Source organism: Rattus rattus, chromosome 1, assembly GCF_011064425.1.
Source record: "Rattus rattus isolate New Zealand chromosome 1, Rrattus_CSIRO_v1, whole genome shotgun sequence".
Taxonomy (NCBI): Eukaryota; Metazoa; Chordata; class Mammalia; order Rodentia; family Muridae; genus Rattus; species Rattus rattus.
Window position 1 is genome coordinate 134,086,763 of NC_046154.1, and position 16,271 is coordinate 134,103,033.

At 43.8% G+C, this 16,271-nt stretch overlaps 1 protein-coding gene across 1 annotated transcript in view; it reads right to left on the reverse strand.

The window, feature by feature from the left end:
- Clvs1 (clavesin 1) overlaps positions 1-16,271 on the reverse strand; it is a 186,757-nt gene that overhangs the window by 13,018 nt on the left and 157,468 nt on the right. The window contains exons 4-5 of the mRNA XM_032906063.1: positions 15,366-15,476; positions 10,064-10,299 (exon numbers count right to left, since the gene is read on the reverse strand). Coding sequence (XP_032761954.1) covers positions 10,064-10,299; positions 15,366-15,476 — 347 coding nt within the window. The remainder of the gene's footprint in view (positions 1-10,063; positions 10,300-15,365; positions 15,477-16,271) is intronic.

Consider the following 16,271-nt stretch of genomic DNA (forward strand, 5'->3'; position numbering starts at 1 on the left):
AAGAAACACAAAGTGTACCCCTAGCTCAAAGTCACAGAGAGCTAGCCCTATGGCCTGGGTGCAGGAGAGCTGGCGGGCAGATCAACTCAGCTACACTCAATTGCAGATTCAGGGCTTTGAGTGGGCCCACCCCAACATCTACCCCAACTATAAACTGCTGGAGTATATGAAGGGGCTGGTTCAGCAGATCCAAAGCTGCAGGATCTTCGTGACACAGGGAAACAACAAGGATATCCAAGAGGAGTCCCCATGAGGAGTCAGTATTGACAGTGTGGCTGGAGCCAGAGGCCTAGAATCAGACCAATTACTCAACGAACATGTGCGAGAAAAGTTGTTTTGGAAAAAGGGTATATACTGAGGGAGACACTACGGCACACTACAGCTTTCAGGACAAGACGTTTTTGGGTTTTGCTTTATTTTTGTGTTGTTTTGTTTTGTTTCCTTTGGGGAGGTCACAGGGGCCGAGGGGCAGGGAGATGACGGTGCATGAGGTGAACTTCACAAAGAATCAATAGAAACAAAGTTTTAAAAGGTCACAGGACTGAAGCAAGCATGATGGTATGGGGCAGTGCAGTTGACAGAGACCTGTGAGGAAGAACCAAGAGCAAAAAGAAAGCTCGACTGTGCTCGTCACCATGGTGTGAGGAACCCAAACATGCTTTCTAGTGGGGGTCCCAAGATGTTTCCAACCAAGTTCTCATCATTTACAGTCTTGGTGGAAAAATTCAAATAGAGCTGTTTAAACACCTCAAGATCAGGCGAGACCTAGGGAGATGGCTCACTTGGTAAACTACCTGCTGTACAAGGATCAGGGCCTGAGTTCAAAGCCCCCCAGCACACATTTTTAAAAGCCAGCTGTGGATTTACACTATCTGAACCTCACTGCTGGGAAGGCTAAGGCAGGAGGTTCCCTGGAGTCACGGGCCATCCAGTACGGCTGAATGAAGAATATTAAAGTTCAGTGTGGGACCCCGATTCAGAGGTCAGATGGAAAGTAAACGAGGGGGACATCTGATGGGTCTCCATCCACATGAACACACCCCTGTGTACACAGGCACGCACGAATAACTTATGCAGATTCAGAGCTAACATAACACTGTAACTACACCATCAGTTTGAAATGAAAAGGGAGGCAAATTGCTGCATTAAGGGCACACTGCTCATAAGCATGACGAGACTTCCAGGGCTCTCTTGCATACTCTCAAATATTCGGCATTGTTCACACGGTCAGCAAAGGTTAGAAGAGGTTTGCTGTTGGCTGACTACGTGAGGACAACGGCTCCAGCTTACTCGGAATCAGCCAAGTGTTCATTTACCAGTATGTGTCCTGAGACATTAGTGTGCCTTGCCTTTCTGGTCTGGCATTCCTGTCGCCCTTCCTAAGAGGTTGCATCCCTGCTCAATGCTCCCACAAACAGAATCTCAGAGCAAGTACTGTGAGCGATCACAGATTGCCGTACGTCTATCCAGGCAGTTCTCCACACCTGTTCATTTTCTTCTCGTTCAACCCTATTTCTTTGCTTTGTCTATGGCTTAGAAATCTTTATCTCATAGTTCTTCATGTCATTCTTTTAAAAGAGAGGAAACATGCCTTTATACACAGGCTTAACTAGCCCCATTCATTTTATTGCCAACAGATTCATCATACAGATTTTCTTTCACGCCACTGATTCACGGTTACATATGACATAGTTGGAAGAGATGGCTCCCTTCTCTTATACCTCAGAAAAGAAAGATAAAAGTTGCATTTCTAACTGTGTCAAATGCCCAGCTAAGGAGGAGGCTAGATACCTGTTATTTTTTATTCTTTAAAAAGTGCTAACAATAGCTTGTGGCAGTGGTGGCACATACTTTTAATTCCAGCACTTGGGGCAGAGGCAGAGGCAGAAGCAGAGGCAGAGGCAGAGGCAGAGGCAGTGGCAGTGGCAGTGGCAGAGGCAAGTAGATTTCTGTGAGTTCCAGGCAAACCTGGTTTACAGAGGGAATGACTATATAGTGAGACTCTGTCTTAAAACAAGCAAGCAAACACATACATGCACACACACACACACACACACACACAAATGCTAACAAATTTCTGTTAACATGTGTAGATCACACCAGTATCTAGAAACTTGCATAAATATTGGAGTTGTATAGCTTCCTTAGAAATGCATTACATCAAGAAGCTATAGCATTTAAGCTTCACCTATTTCAGTAACAATGACATCCCAAATCTAAAGTGGTCAACCTTACTTGAACTAGACACCAGACTCCAGACAACTGAGCGGACAGTAGAGACTATGTCATATTCATTAAGCGATGATGAGCTATATAATGTCTGTGGATTTAGTGGCTGTGTGGAGTACTTCTTATTTACTTCAAGACCCCTTTTTCTGCTCTAAAGGTAGGGTCCTTCTGTGCTCACACTGCCACTTGTCACTCTTTCACATGGTTGGTATTTAATCATGATCTATTAATTCTGCTGGAAATGAATAATTATCCAACAAACTTGAACTTGGACTACAAAAATAAACAAAAACAAAAACAAAGTAGTTGCTGAGGAGATGGTTTAGTTAGTAGAGTGCCTGAACAGAAGTATAAGGACCAGGTTTGCTCCCTAGAATCCACACAGAAAAGCTTGTGGGCATCGTGATGCATGCTTATAATCCCAGCACTTCAGAGTCAGAAAGGCAGATGTCTGAGACTTACAAGCCAGCCAGCCTTTCCTACTTATTGGGCTGTAGGCCAGTAAGAGAACCCATCTCAAATCAAAAACAAAACTAAAACAGTAGATAGTGATGGAGGACTGATGCCCAAAGTTGACCTGTGCCCTCCACATGCATTACACTTATGTGCACATAAGCATACATGTGCTTCTGTACACACATGCAATAAAGGAGGGAGAGAGAGAAGGGGAGGAGAGCAGAGGAGGAAGAAGGACAGAAAGACAGAGAGAAAGAGAGAGACAGAGACAAAGACAGATACAGAGAGAGACAGAGAGGGGATTGAAACAATTTCTTCATAGTTGAAACACTTCATACTTGTGGGAGACTTCTTAAGATTTAGGAAGTTCCTAGAGGAAGCTCTTTAAGTCTAAGGAAATAAACAACTCAGGAGTCTTAGGAAGTCACTGAAAATTACTAGATTCACAAGGTCCTTCCATCACTAGGATTATATAAATATAAGCAGTAAGTGTTGCTAAAGAGAGGAGACTCTGATCTGTAGATCTGTCTTGCTCAGAAATCTGAACTCAATTAAAGCTATCTTCTCTTCAGCCACTCCCCAAATCAGGTGGCTCACAATGTCTTTATGCCACTTTTTCACTTTTATGCACAATCCAACAAGATATTCTAGGAACACAGGGATGAAAATGTTTGGCTAAAAAAGACAAGAGTAGACTTTTTATAGCATAGCTGCTGAGGGCCACAAAACACTGGTCCTTCCATATGAAGCTGAACAAAAAGTTTTTCTAAAACAGTAGTTATTCTTTCATTGTGACAGAAATCATAGATGGAATCTGTTAATCTTCTTCTGGGAATTGCTTTCTGCACCTGTGTTCACAGGATTTCTGCAACTATATAAACATAAGAGATAGTCATAAGGTAAAGAGAAAAGACCTATTTTTGACTTATGCTTTCAGCAATTCCATTTCAGAATTGATTAGCTCCATTGTTTTTAGGCCTGTGGTTACCCAGCACATCATGGTGGGAGCACAGAGCAAAGGAAAACTGCTTTCTTGTGGTTTGGAATGGAAACAGAAACAGGTGGACACAATATGTCCCCAGTGACCCAAGACCTCCCACTCTTGACCTTCTACCTCTTAAAGTTCTACTCTCTTGTAATAGCACCAAGCTGGAGCGCCATTATGTGTCTAATGGCTCAGATCATTACAAGATCCCTAATAAGTGCTAAAGGTTTAACTTTAGCTATAAACATAATGCACCAAACACTTACTTTAGAATTCCTAGAAATTACTAGAATTGAGTTTGACTTTATTTAAATAATGTTTACCACCTTTTGAACAAAAAAATTAAAGCCCAGCAATAAACAATTTTAATCTAAATATATACCAAAAGGGAGTTATGGCATGTTATATCAGGTTGGAATGTCAGTATAGTGTTAATAACCAAAAGTGATGCATTCACATTATCTGTCTCATGAGTGAGGCAGTGTGTGTGTGTGTGTGTGTGTGTGTGTGTGTGTGTGTGTGTGTGTGTGCTAGTCTAGGCTGACATTCGTCTTTTTACTCCATGACAGACCTGTGACCTCGAACCCATGGACAGGCCGTGTGAATATCTGCAAGACTAGGAATGGGGTGGATAGGCCTGGCTATTTGCCTGGTATTTGGATCCAATATGAAGCACCTCTTCTCAGTGTTCCTCTAAGTCTACATTATCTCCTTCTCAAATGGACTCTGCTGAGCAAAGAATGTTTCCTTCCTGTCATCACTTTGGGCTGCTGACAAGGGGTTAGTGGTTTCAGGATCATTAGGCTTCGAGTCTTTCTTTACGTTGCCAAGACATGAATGGAGTCCTTGAGTTGAACAAGGCTGGGATAATTGTATGATTTTTGTTTGTTTGTTTGTTTGTTGTTTGTCGGTTAGTTGTTTTTAAATGAAAGTCCTTTTTAAAAAAAAAAGAATTATTCATTTATTTTAAGTATATGAGTACACTGTGGCTGTCTTCAGACACACCAGAAGAGGGCATCAGATCCCATTATAGTTGTGAGCCACCATGTAGCTGTGGGAATTGAACTCAGGACCTTTGGAAGAACATAACCACCAAGCCATCTCTCTAGCCCCCTGCTTGTTTGTTTTTGATATAAGGTCTTCCTGTGTATCCCAGGCTGGCCTAGAATTTACAATTCTCCTGCCTCAGATTGTGAAATGCTATATTTACAGGAAAATGCTACCAAATCTGGCTTTTTAAAAAAAAAAATCAATCCCTCTCTTGGTATAGCAGGGCTCCTAAACTAGGCTGAAATTGGGAAGCAGATGCTTCTGAGCATGTCATGAGGGAAATGATTGTCAGTCAAGGTTCACCCAGGCTGGTACCAAGAAAAGCTTGGGGGAAAATCGTTTTGTTGAAACAAGATTCTAACTGCTCCCTTGCATGACGTCTCATGGTCTTGGCCATGGATAAGGAAACATTGTATAACTTTAATAGCAACATAAAAGAATATGTTTGCACTGTTTTTTTACATTAAATATGTTTGTATAGATCATGTGGTGGGCAAAAATCATTAAAATGCTGGCAAAGGAAATTGAGAATAAGAGAGGAAAATCCCTGAAGCCTAAAGGGAGGAGGCTCATGCTTCAGGCACAGCCACTTCTCATGAGCAGCACTGGGCAAAAAGATGGATAAAATGTTTTCACATCCTTCCTCATAGTACATAAAATGACAAGTATTTCATGCATGTAAGAATTTTAAAAGTACCAAGCAAATCTACTTTGTTGAAATTTAATAAACTTTTAAAAGTTTATGAAACAGCAATGGCTATATTACAGAAATACAAGCTTACGTTTGATCAGTAAAAGTGACATCCTCAACAGTCAGTATCCTTTAGGCCACGTGTACCCATAAGCATGTGGAGGATAATGGAATTTTAATGGTGCAAACCCCTGATGTCTTGTAGATGACTTCTAAGGAGCTCCTCTGGATCTGAAGTGTCATAAATGTCTAGCAATACAAAGAAAGGTATGTAACCCTCTGTCTCTCTCTGTGTATCTCTTTGTCTCTGTCTCTGTCTCTGTGGCGCTCTCTCTCTCTCTCTCTCTCTCTCTCTCTCTCTCTCTCTACCTCTCTCCCCCCCCCTTTTGAGATAGTCTTGCTATGTAACCCAGGTTGAGCTTGACCTCATGATTTTCCTATATCACCCTCCCACAAAATGTATTTTTATATACTATTCAGGGAACATTCATCTATAAATAGAGCAGGTCTGCACTCAGATACAGTGGAGAAGGAACTTGCTCAAGTTCAACAAGAGGATATGTTAAAATGTGTGCTTTCTCTCTGGCAGGAATGGCCTGCATTGCTATAGTGGGAACACAATTCTGACCTGGCCCATGCTCATTTAGGAACCCCCCTCTCCTTCTATAACAGTCACGTGTAGTTCAGATCTGTCCCCTACCCTTTATTGGATAACCTCGTGGCCTAATCCTGCAAATTAGACAAGCCTTTTCCCTGCACATAGTGACAGGTCCAGAAGGTAACACAAATCCTGGCTTTTCAAAAATCCTCCCTTTTATTTGTGTTCAGAAAAACCAAGAAAGAAAGATGCTCTTGATTATCTTGAGATCATCGGCTGCAAGGTCAACGGCTGCCTCGGGGTTGAAGAAAATTAGAAGGAAAAAGAAAACAATGAAACCCAAGAGCCATTTGTGATCTCTGGCATGCTGCAAGCTGCCAGCCCTGACTTCTCCTTCTCAGTATTGCCTAGAAGTCAAAATCCTGCCCAGACTCCCTCCTCTGCACCAAGTACATGTAGTCATATGGCTCCAGCTTTAGGGGACAGCTCAAATCCCCAAACCCAAATGAGAATAGGATAAAAAGTTAATGAAATTTATCAATAATCTTCTAATCAATACAAATGTATGGGTACATATTTGTACATGTGTATTATGCATGTATGTAAATATGTAAGCATGTATATGCATGTATGTATGCATATACCATGTATGTATGATGTATGCATGCATTCATGCATGTAAGTATGCTTGTATGTAAACCTTTCATAAAATGACTAGCCATTTACCAGCAGTTACTTCAAGACAGTAACCCTGTGGGTATGTTAGATTTTTATCATATCTCTAGACATCTTAATTACTTTGCCAGAGAGAAAGGCTGGAATTAGAAAATAAATATGCCTAATGATTAGAAGAGAGGGCGCAAATCTAGACATGGATTTAAAAGTCATGCAATTACTTCATGGGAAAGAAATTTCAGTCTTACACTTCTAACTAAGCTTACATCAGGACAGTTGGTTTCCAGCCCCAGGCTCTCCCTCCTCCTGTCCAGCTAACAAAAACCCTTTGTCTGGGCCTGATTTTCCCACACAAGTCAGGGGCAGTAAGCTTGGGAATCTCACAGTTGTGTCAGACGTGACGGCGAGAACCTGGGTTCTGTGTCACCCCTAAACCACTCTCATTGCATTCCTGCAGACACCTGAATTTAACATGTTATGTCATTATGCAAAATAATGAACTTCCCTTCTTAATTAAGGCAGTTGAAGTTTTGTCGCATTCGAAACAAAAATAATCATTGCTGATAAAAAAAAAACTGTACAAATTTGGCCACAGGCTCTTCCGACACATTAAAACAATGAGTTTGGAAGGAGGAAATAGGCTGTTTTACACTTAAACTTTTTGAAACAGCTATGGACTGAGAGAGAGAAAGAGGGCTCCTAAGGAAATTGTAATAATTAAAAATCCCCCAGAAATGATGAGCTGGAAGAGGGCTCAGTGGGGATTAAGTACGTGTCATACAAGTTCAAATTGCCAGGACCCACGTAAATCCAAATATGGGAGCGCATGGCTGCAATTCCAATGTTCCTGCATAGGATGAGAGGGAGAGGTGAACCAAGCCCATGCATGGGTCAGTTACTCTGGCATACTCAGTAGTAAAAAAATAAAGGAAAAGGAGAAACCCCTATATTAAACAAAATAGAACGTAAAAACCAACATTTTAGATTATCTTCTGACTTCTACATATGCCCTGTAACAAGTCTCTCTCTTCTCTCTCTCTCTCTGTCTGTCTCTCTCTCTCTCTCTCTCTCTCTCTCTCTCTCTCTCTCTCTCTCTCTGTCTCTCTCTCTGTCTCTCTCTCTCTGTCTCTCTCTCTCTCTGTCTCTCTCTCTCTCTGTCTCTCTCCCCACACACACACACACTCACACTCATATATGAAAAGTTCAGGAAATTCCAGAAAGTTTAGAATATTGGAGCAGAGAATGCCTCAACCTCCTACCTGGTATTCACTGGCTTAAAGTGAATTTCCCTGAAACCCTGAAATGATCTGTTTTTAAAAAAGTTCCATTAAAGTGGTAAATAATACCTTTTCTGATTAAAGGCAGAATCACAATTACCAAAGAACGAGGAAGCAGCATCAGTTACAGCCACTCATTTGGGGAGACAGCCAGTTGTCTCTCCTTTTACCATAAACTATTCCATTGAGAAATTAAGAATCAGCTTGGAACCCAGGGCCACATATGCTCGGAAGCCTTGTTACAAAAAGTGATCAGTTCCCAAAGACAGTCCACAAAAGACCACTTTGCTCCAAATGGACTGGAGGCATGGTGAGAATCATGGAGGAGACTAGAACCTGTGCACGCCCATTGGCCCTCACAATACTATTCCAAGCTCAGCAATCCAGAGCGTTGACATGGCCATGCAGCATGGGCGCACTGCTCCATCACTGCCTGTCCGAATCTGTACACTGCAAAATGAAGCTTCCTGCAAACCAGGGTTTGAGTAAAAGATCTATCTAATAATAAGTGGGAAACCAGACGAGTTTATATTGAAGCTTTTCCCTACGTCTGTTTTCATTTTTCTTGCATTCTGCAGGTTCCAAGAGGTGCAGATATACAATGAATGTACAGTTCTGTTCCTGCACCAGTGAAGTGTCTGGGTCTGGGGAAAGTTGATTTTTAATCACTGTTGGTAAAACTGCCTCCAAGGACCTTCTTGTGCAGTATGGGCTGAAACCAAAAGAGGTCAGGCTCCCTGGTCTAGCAGTGGAAGGGATCCGAGGCTTCCCAAAACACCTTCCTAGGAAAAGGAAACAAGCTAAGGGCAAACACAGAGAAAATAATTGTTCAAATAGAGAAACAAACTAACTAAACAAGAGCCTAAATAAATACTCACCAATAAAGTAATGGCTACAATGATATATCAATACTCTGGGATCCTAGGCCACATTAGATATATACAGTATCCCTAGGACACAGACAGATGCTACACAGTCATCATGCTCTCCCTCTCTTGCTAAACTTCCAGACTGGAGTTCTCAATCCAATCCCTCTGGTTATGGCTGCGTTTGAAGATGAAGTTTTGAAAGGACTCATTAAGGTAACACGTGGTCAGAGTGGGCTCTAAGCCAACATTTCTGATGCTCTCATAAGAAGAAATTAGGACTCAATCATAAGCAGAAGGAAGATCATGTGAGGACAAGGAGAGAGCACAGCCACCTGCATGGCAGGAGAAGCTGCAAAGATCCTGACTGGCCCGACACATTGCTCTTAGCTCTCTCTGTCCCAGACCTGCGAGGAAAGACGTTCCTGATGTTTAAGGAACCAAGACTGCCTGGGTGTAGCTGAAGCCAATGAATCCTCATTATTAGATGTCAGAAAACCACTAGGTGTGGGCACATAGTGCGCAAAGTCCATGAAAAAGCAAGTGGAAGGTCCTTACCCTGTCGGGTACCGGTACACGTGGGTGGCGAGAGATTAGTCTTAGTCGTGGGACTGAGATGGTGACTAATGGGGATTTTAGCCTTAGAAAATCAAAAGGTCGTTAGTGTGCCAGGATCATTTGTATGAGAAATTTCGAAAGCCATGCTCAGGATGGGCAGGTGGGTCACTGGTAGACTGAGTTGACACAAACAAAACTCTGGGTCTTTCTCTGAAATGTCCAAAAAATTATGAGTGGTCAAGGAGAGGGTGAAAACAGAAGGGAGAGAAAGAAAAAAAAGCATAAAGGAGAAAAACTAAGAGCAATCTTCTTCCGTGGCATTGTCCTGAGCACCCATACAACACATTTTACCGGGTGAGTCTAACTCTCTCGGGTGTACTGCATGCCCATAACCCTCTTTACACTCTCAAGGTGCACGTCACGGCCCCCATCAGTGTCTCTCAAAGGACCAGCATGTCACCTGTATCCTCCCAAACTTCAGCAGTTTAAAAGTCAGATTGCAATCATGACACGAAGTTCGTCCTTTAAATCGTGTAAAGGGGACAATAGCCAAGACCCATTTTCTGTAAAACTCTAATTAAAATAATTTTATCCAATTCTGTACCCACTGAGTTTTCAATTCCTTGAGCCACAGTAAGGTCTAAGTCAACCTTCTGACGCCTTCTGGCAGGCCTGTACCTTTTCATGGGCTTGGGCGAGCACTCTCTCTCCAGGTTGGAGCAGGTGTGTTTCACATGCATGGCATTGTAGGAAGTGTGGGTATAGTCATTTTCATCGCTGTAGTCAGGGCCAAGTAATGTCCGGGCCCAAGTCCCCATGTCATAAGGAGGAAGAGTTCCTCCAAATTCAGACGGCAGAAACTCGGGGTGTATTAGCTGGTGAAGGCTGTTCAAGTTGTTCCCATGTAGGAAAATCTGGAAAGGAAGAAAAATAGCCAACATAGAAAATTAAAATATGACTAACTGTTTAATCTAATACACAATTTAGCAAAGACAAATTGGAAATGTCTCTGGTGACCATGGTGTTCAAAGGGGCAATTATGTGGTGCCCATGGATAACTCATTATAAAAGGATATTTTATTGCTTAGAAAATGGACTGTATTGATAGTCGTTTTTATAAAAGGAGGTTTAAAAATAGATTGGACATTGTTTTCCCACTGCACAAATTTGTGCATTCAGTCGTCTCCTGGTTATTCCTACTAAGAATGGAACAGGAATACCAAATGCTTCAAAACTGCTCATGTTTTGGGTACCCTTTTTCTCTCTGAGAACTCTGGTCCCCTTAACCTCTCTATTTCCAATCATCTTCTCAGGCCCAACCAAGAGCACTCTCTCCCTGAATATATTATGGGTTTTTGTCCATTCTGCTTCTCCTGCCTCAATCAGTCCCGGGGCCTACCCATGCTGACTCTGCATACCCTCCCTCCCATCAACTCTTCTGTATTTGATGCTTCTAGTTCTGTTCCGATTCATTCCATTGGGTCTTAGGGAGAACAAGATGATGATGTTTTACCCTGCTATCCAGCATACTCCTTAGTTATAGGATGGTGTGTGTGTGCTAGGCAGATGCTAATTGGTTTCTACTCAGTGTAGAGCCATGACCTGAGAATGTGTTGTAGGAATTCCTTTGTAGCAGTTTTCCCTTCTCGCCTGCATAAAGCACTGAAACCCAAACAAGTTTGTGTTTTCTGAGCACACAGTCAGTGTACAATGATCCAAACTGGGCAAAGTGAAGAGGGGGAAAACCTTCACATTTCAGTTATTTTTAGATAAATTCACAAGTCACATGTATTAAGTAGATAATTGTCACTGACTACAATTTAGAAATTGACCTTGATAGTTGACTTAAAGTACATCTATAATAATATTGGTTATTATACACATTGCAGGCATAAAAAATGACATGCAATGCATAAGTTACACACAATTAACTATCTGGAGTAAGTAAGTGGTACTCAAGTGGAACACCATCAATTATGCCTGGACATGCGTGCCACAGCTGGCAATGATGAAATTTAAATATGAATTTTAAAATACCCATATTTGGGTGTCAGCGACAAACTCCCGTTTCCCCATCCTCCGGTATTCATTAGCCTGTACTGTAAATACCACCATAAAAGTAGAAGGGAAAAGAAGGTAAGTGTGGAGCCCTTCTGAGTGTGGCAGTGCCCAGGAAAGCAATGAGCATTTTGGACATTGCTGTTGGATATGTCTGAAAGGTAATATTAAAAAAGATTTGCTGTGAATAAACTAAAATCTTCTGGCTTTTATGAAACTCTATAGTGCATGCTGGAGTATTAGAAGCACACCAAGTCCTGCTCTGGTGTCTACTCTAAGCATTTGTATTCACACATAATCAATTCTTAAAGGACAAGATGTACTGCTTAAGGTGACTGTTCTGGGAACCCTCCTGATCCTGCAGTCCAGTGGAAAGGAACACAGATGTAGGGGACTGGACCCACTTTCCTGGGTTAGGAGTTCTAGAAACTCCCTGCTTTGCTTCAGCAGACTGTGTCTACTGTAGGAGGAATTTCCACCATCCCCATAGTAGGTAGAAAATGCAAGCACTGGGAAGCCTGAAGCCATGCTGCAAACAGTGTTGGACACGTGGTTCTTGGTACTGTCCTGAGGAGCCTACAGAATGTCTTATAAGATGCCTGCTTCTTGGTGCTGGTGATGTCTCGTTCTAAGTTCTGTTCTTGTTTGGGAACAGGAGCTTGTCCTTCTCCAATAGTCCACTACAATGTTCTGTAAAAGCTAAGCTGTATTCAGGGCTCGAGAATTAAGAATCTTCACCCACTGTCAATGGGCAAAGAGATTCCTTATTGGTGGTGATGTTCTTACAATTCTCAGGGGCAGAGCAGATAGCAGTCCCTTGTTCTTCCTAGTGTGTTGCCTATTTTGGGAGCCAAAGCTCTTTTATGCCTAGGACTCATAAAAACCAAACCAAGTGAAATCAAATCCAGGCAGCATAACATGGAAGAAGGAAGACAGACAGAGACCTGCAGACTGCCATGGCATCCACAGACCTGCCCTCCAGCACAGATGAGCTATAAACACCTGCTTGCTGACATGTCGGGCATCGTGGATGGAGGACGTCACCAGTGGCTTGCCAGTCACGTGGCCAACCTGTAGCTGGGGCCACCACAATGTGTAAGTAGGTCGTGGTCCGGTGGGAGAGAAAGAGAAATGGAGCAGTTTGAGAGTTATGAAGGGAGATGGAACTGCAGACCTGAGGGTGGAGGGAGTAGCCTCTTGTGGGTGACCAGCCCTGCCACCTAAAATCATGGTGATGTCACTGCCCAAGCCATGACTGAGGGTGATGTCTAAGTCTGTGACTATGCAATGGCAGGGGTTGGTGTAGATGTTTGGGGCTCATATTACCATGGAGAACTTGAGGATGTCACTGTTTCAGGACAGCTTCTGGGGACCATGTGGATGTCCAGGAGCTATGCAGAACTGGCCCTGTCCATCACTACATATGGTGCTTGGCTGCTAGCAGCACCCAGAAGAGAGGTGGAGTGGCCTTAATGGCAGGTGATTGGGTTTGGTGTGGGTGAGCCAGTCCTGGGGGCATAAGGGCGGGAGAGCCAACCCTGCCATTCATCTCCATGGGGTAGCATAGGGATACAGGTGAAGCATCCCCACCCCCTGTGCCTCACTATCTCCTGCTGTTGGGAAAGCTGGCCACAGGATCATGAGCTCTGGAGAGCCGGCCCTGCTGCAACACTTGGGAGAGCAGGTTCTGAACCTCTCCTGGACAGCACAGCGGAGCCAACCCTGGTGGGTAGGGGCACAGCTGAGCCAGCCCTGAGTGAGGACTCTGGTGGCACCTGGCTCTGCCATTTGTCTGCTCAGAGGTGGTGGTGGTGGTGGTGGTGGTGGTGGTGTGTGAAGGGGGGAGGGGTGACCCCTTCATGCCTCACCCCTCACCACCTGAAGCAGTCAGGAGAGCTGGCCCTGGGGTCATGAGAGGAGTTGAGCTGGCCCTGTCCCTCACTGCTGCACCCTCAGGAGAGCAGAGCCTGCACCCTACCTGGGCAGCACAGTAGAGCAGGTGAGCCAGCCTCCAGGGTAAGAGCAGGAGAGATCTGGCCCCATTGCTTGACTTTTGTGAAGTGGCATGGCTGTGGGGGTGATGTCCTTTTCTCCTTGCCCCCTGCCACTTGTGGTAATCAGGGGATCTGAACCCAAGGGAATGAGAGCAAAAGAGCTGGCCCTGCCTCCTGCTGATGGTAGCATTGAGAGGCCTAGCCAGAGCTGTGTCAGCTCTAGCACCCAGGCCCAGGTCCAGGTCTCTGAGAGTGTCCATCCCCAAATCTGTATCATCTGTGAATGGTCGGGACTCATGACAGGGCTAGTCCTGCTGACCCAAAGCTGCACAATCTTCATGACACAGGGTAACAACATAATAACTGGGAGGTGTCCCAATAAGGATCCAATATTGATGGTGTCACAGAAGCCAGAGATCTTGGACCAGAATAATGACTCATTGCAGTGAACATTTGTGAATGAAGATGTGTGGACAGAGGGACACACTGTGGGTCAGACCATGGCATGTTCTAGCTTCCTCCATCAGATGCTGTCTGTGCTTTTTGTTGTTTGTTTGATTGAGTGTGTGCATGTGCATGTGCATGTAAGAGTGTGTGTGTGTGTGTGTGTGTGTGTGTGTGTGTGTGTGTGTGTGTGTGTGCAGAGAATTTCATATCATCAGCTACATAACTATAGATATCTTAGATGATTGGGATGACCATGCTGCTGTGTATTCATATATTAAACAGTTGCACCGTGTTCCTTAAACACATACCATGTTACTTGTCAAGTATGTTTTAGTAAAGCTAATGGGGGAAAAGACAAAGAGGGGAAAAAGCAACTGAAGTCACCAAGTGTCTGGCACATGACTGGCGTTATAAATATGTTTTTATATACAGTCTCATTAAATTGCTCCGAAGAGTCTGAGGTACGGGAGCTAATCTCCTCACACAACAAACGAAGAAAGCCAGGCTCAGAGTAGTGATCGATGCCTGTCACTCTACTGTAGAGCATGTCATGCTATCCCGACTCTGATGAAAGAGGCTGGCTTCTCAAATGTTGACTGATGTCATTATAACAAGCATTCTTCTGAAGATTATTACATTCAACAAACAGTGTTTTGAACCTTACAGGTGATGAATCTGGCAGTTACCAAGATCCATGAGAGAAAAAAAACATAAAGAACCACTTTTCACAGTCATGATAAGGGGCAAAATGCTAGCTACTGACATAGTCCATGAACAAGAAGCAGCAACTAGGCGAGTGCCTATAATCCCAGAATTCCAGACACAGAGGTAGGAGCTCTAAGACTTTAAGTCTAGGGACTGGAGGGATGGCTCAGCACATAAGAGCACTTGTTGCTACTGCAGAAGATCCAATTCTGTTTTCCAGTACCCTCGAGGTAGCTCACAATTGTCTGTAACTCCAGTCCCATGGTATCTGATTCCCTCTCTTGGCCTCATGGTTTACTCTATGCTGTGGTACATATGGATACACACATCCGGGAAAATCAATAGTATACATAAAGTAATAATAAATAAATCTTTGAAAAAGAATAGTGGCTAGCCTGTGTTACGTATTAAGACCTAAACCCCACACACAAACAAACATGTCCCACAAAAACAAGAGCCAAATCAAATAGGAGCAGGGTGTGGCTTCATGCACTATTCCTGAAGGCATTTGTAGCAAATTTGGCACCTGGTGTTTGATGCCTTCGAAGTTTCTTTTGGTTTGTCTGGTGCTCAGAAAAGAGCTCATTCTACACAATTATTGATTAAACACGGGTTATTTGCAAACTCCTGCTAAGGCGCAAATGTTCAAAAGTTGCACAGCGATGGTGAAAGCTATAGGCAGTGGTTGAAGGGGGATGCACACACAGAAAAGCACCGACCCGCTGAGGAGCCTCTCTCCCCCATTTAGAATTTAAAAGACACTTCTTTCTCATTACCCGTTTTCTTGTCTTGTCTTTGAGGAATGGCTTGATGAGCGTGTACAGGGCATGGATGTACCAGGGCTGGTTGACAAAATGGACTCCTCCAAATCGAGCAGGAAAGCTGTCCTGGGAAGGGAATACAAAGAGTGAGAGAGTGCGTCAGTTACTGGCACTCAGTACAGCAGCACCTTAGGGGACAGAAGTCCCCACTTCCAGGGAAAGACAGGGCTCGGATGCTCAGCTCCTGGCCTGGTTACCTTCCCCTGACTTCCTCTCTCATTCCTCCCCCTCCCCCCACTGCACAGCCTAATGTGTCCAGGCTAATCTTCCCAAAGGGCAGTGACTGACTCATCTAGGTGCAGAGAAGTACATGTGACCCAGACCATTAGAAGTCGGAATTTTTCATGGCATTGTATAACCTCACTTCAGTTCCTGGTGGCTTTGAGTACAGCTCTGTCTCTGCTCTCCCTCCATTTTCTCTCCATCGTATTGTGTCAACTTGATAATAGCCCAGAGCTTGGACTTGCTGGGGGAGTGAGCAGGCTGCACAAGAAAGGGTTGTACAATGTCCCATAGGATCTAAGACGAGGTTCTCTCAATGACACTGGTCTGACAGTATAGACTGTTGGCCACTTTCTGGATCTATCTGTCCACTCCACCCTGGAAGCACACAGCAGATCCTCAAGGAAAGATAATGTTGTGTGAATGTTGGTTGACCTCCCTCACAGAACAAGAGCCCCACCCTCGGCACCGTTTGCAAATATCAAGCCAGAACGGCGTTTTTTAAAATGGCTCTTAGCTTGGAATCCAAGCCAGAACAGGAGTCTGTGACTTGTGACCTGGTAAACCTCTCTGAGCCTTAGGGGTCCACAGGAGGAGGGATCTTGGGGAGAAGTCTTGATGTGTGGTTTCAGCAGATTG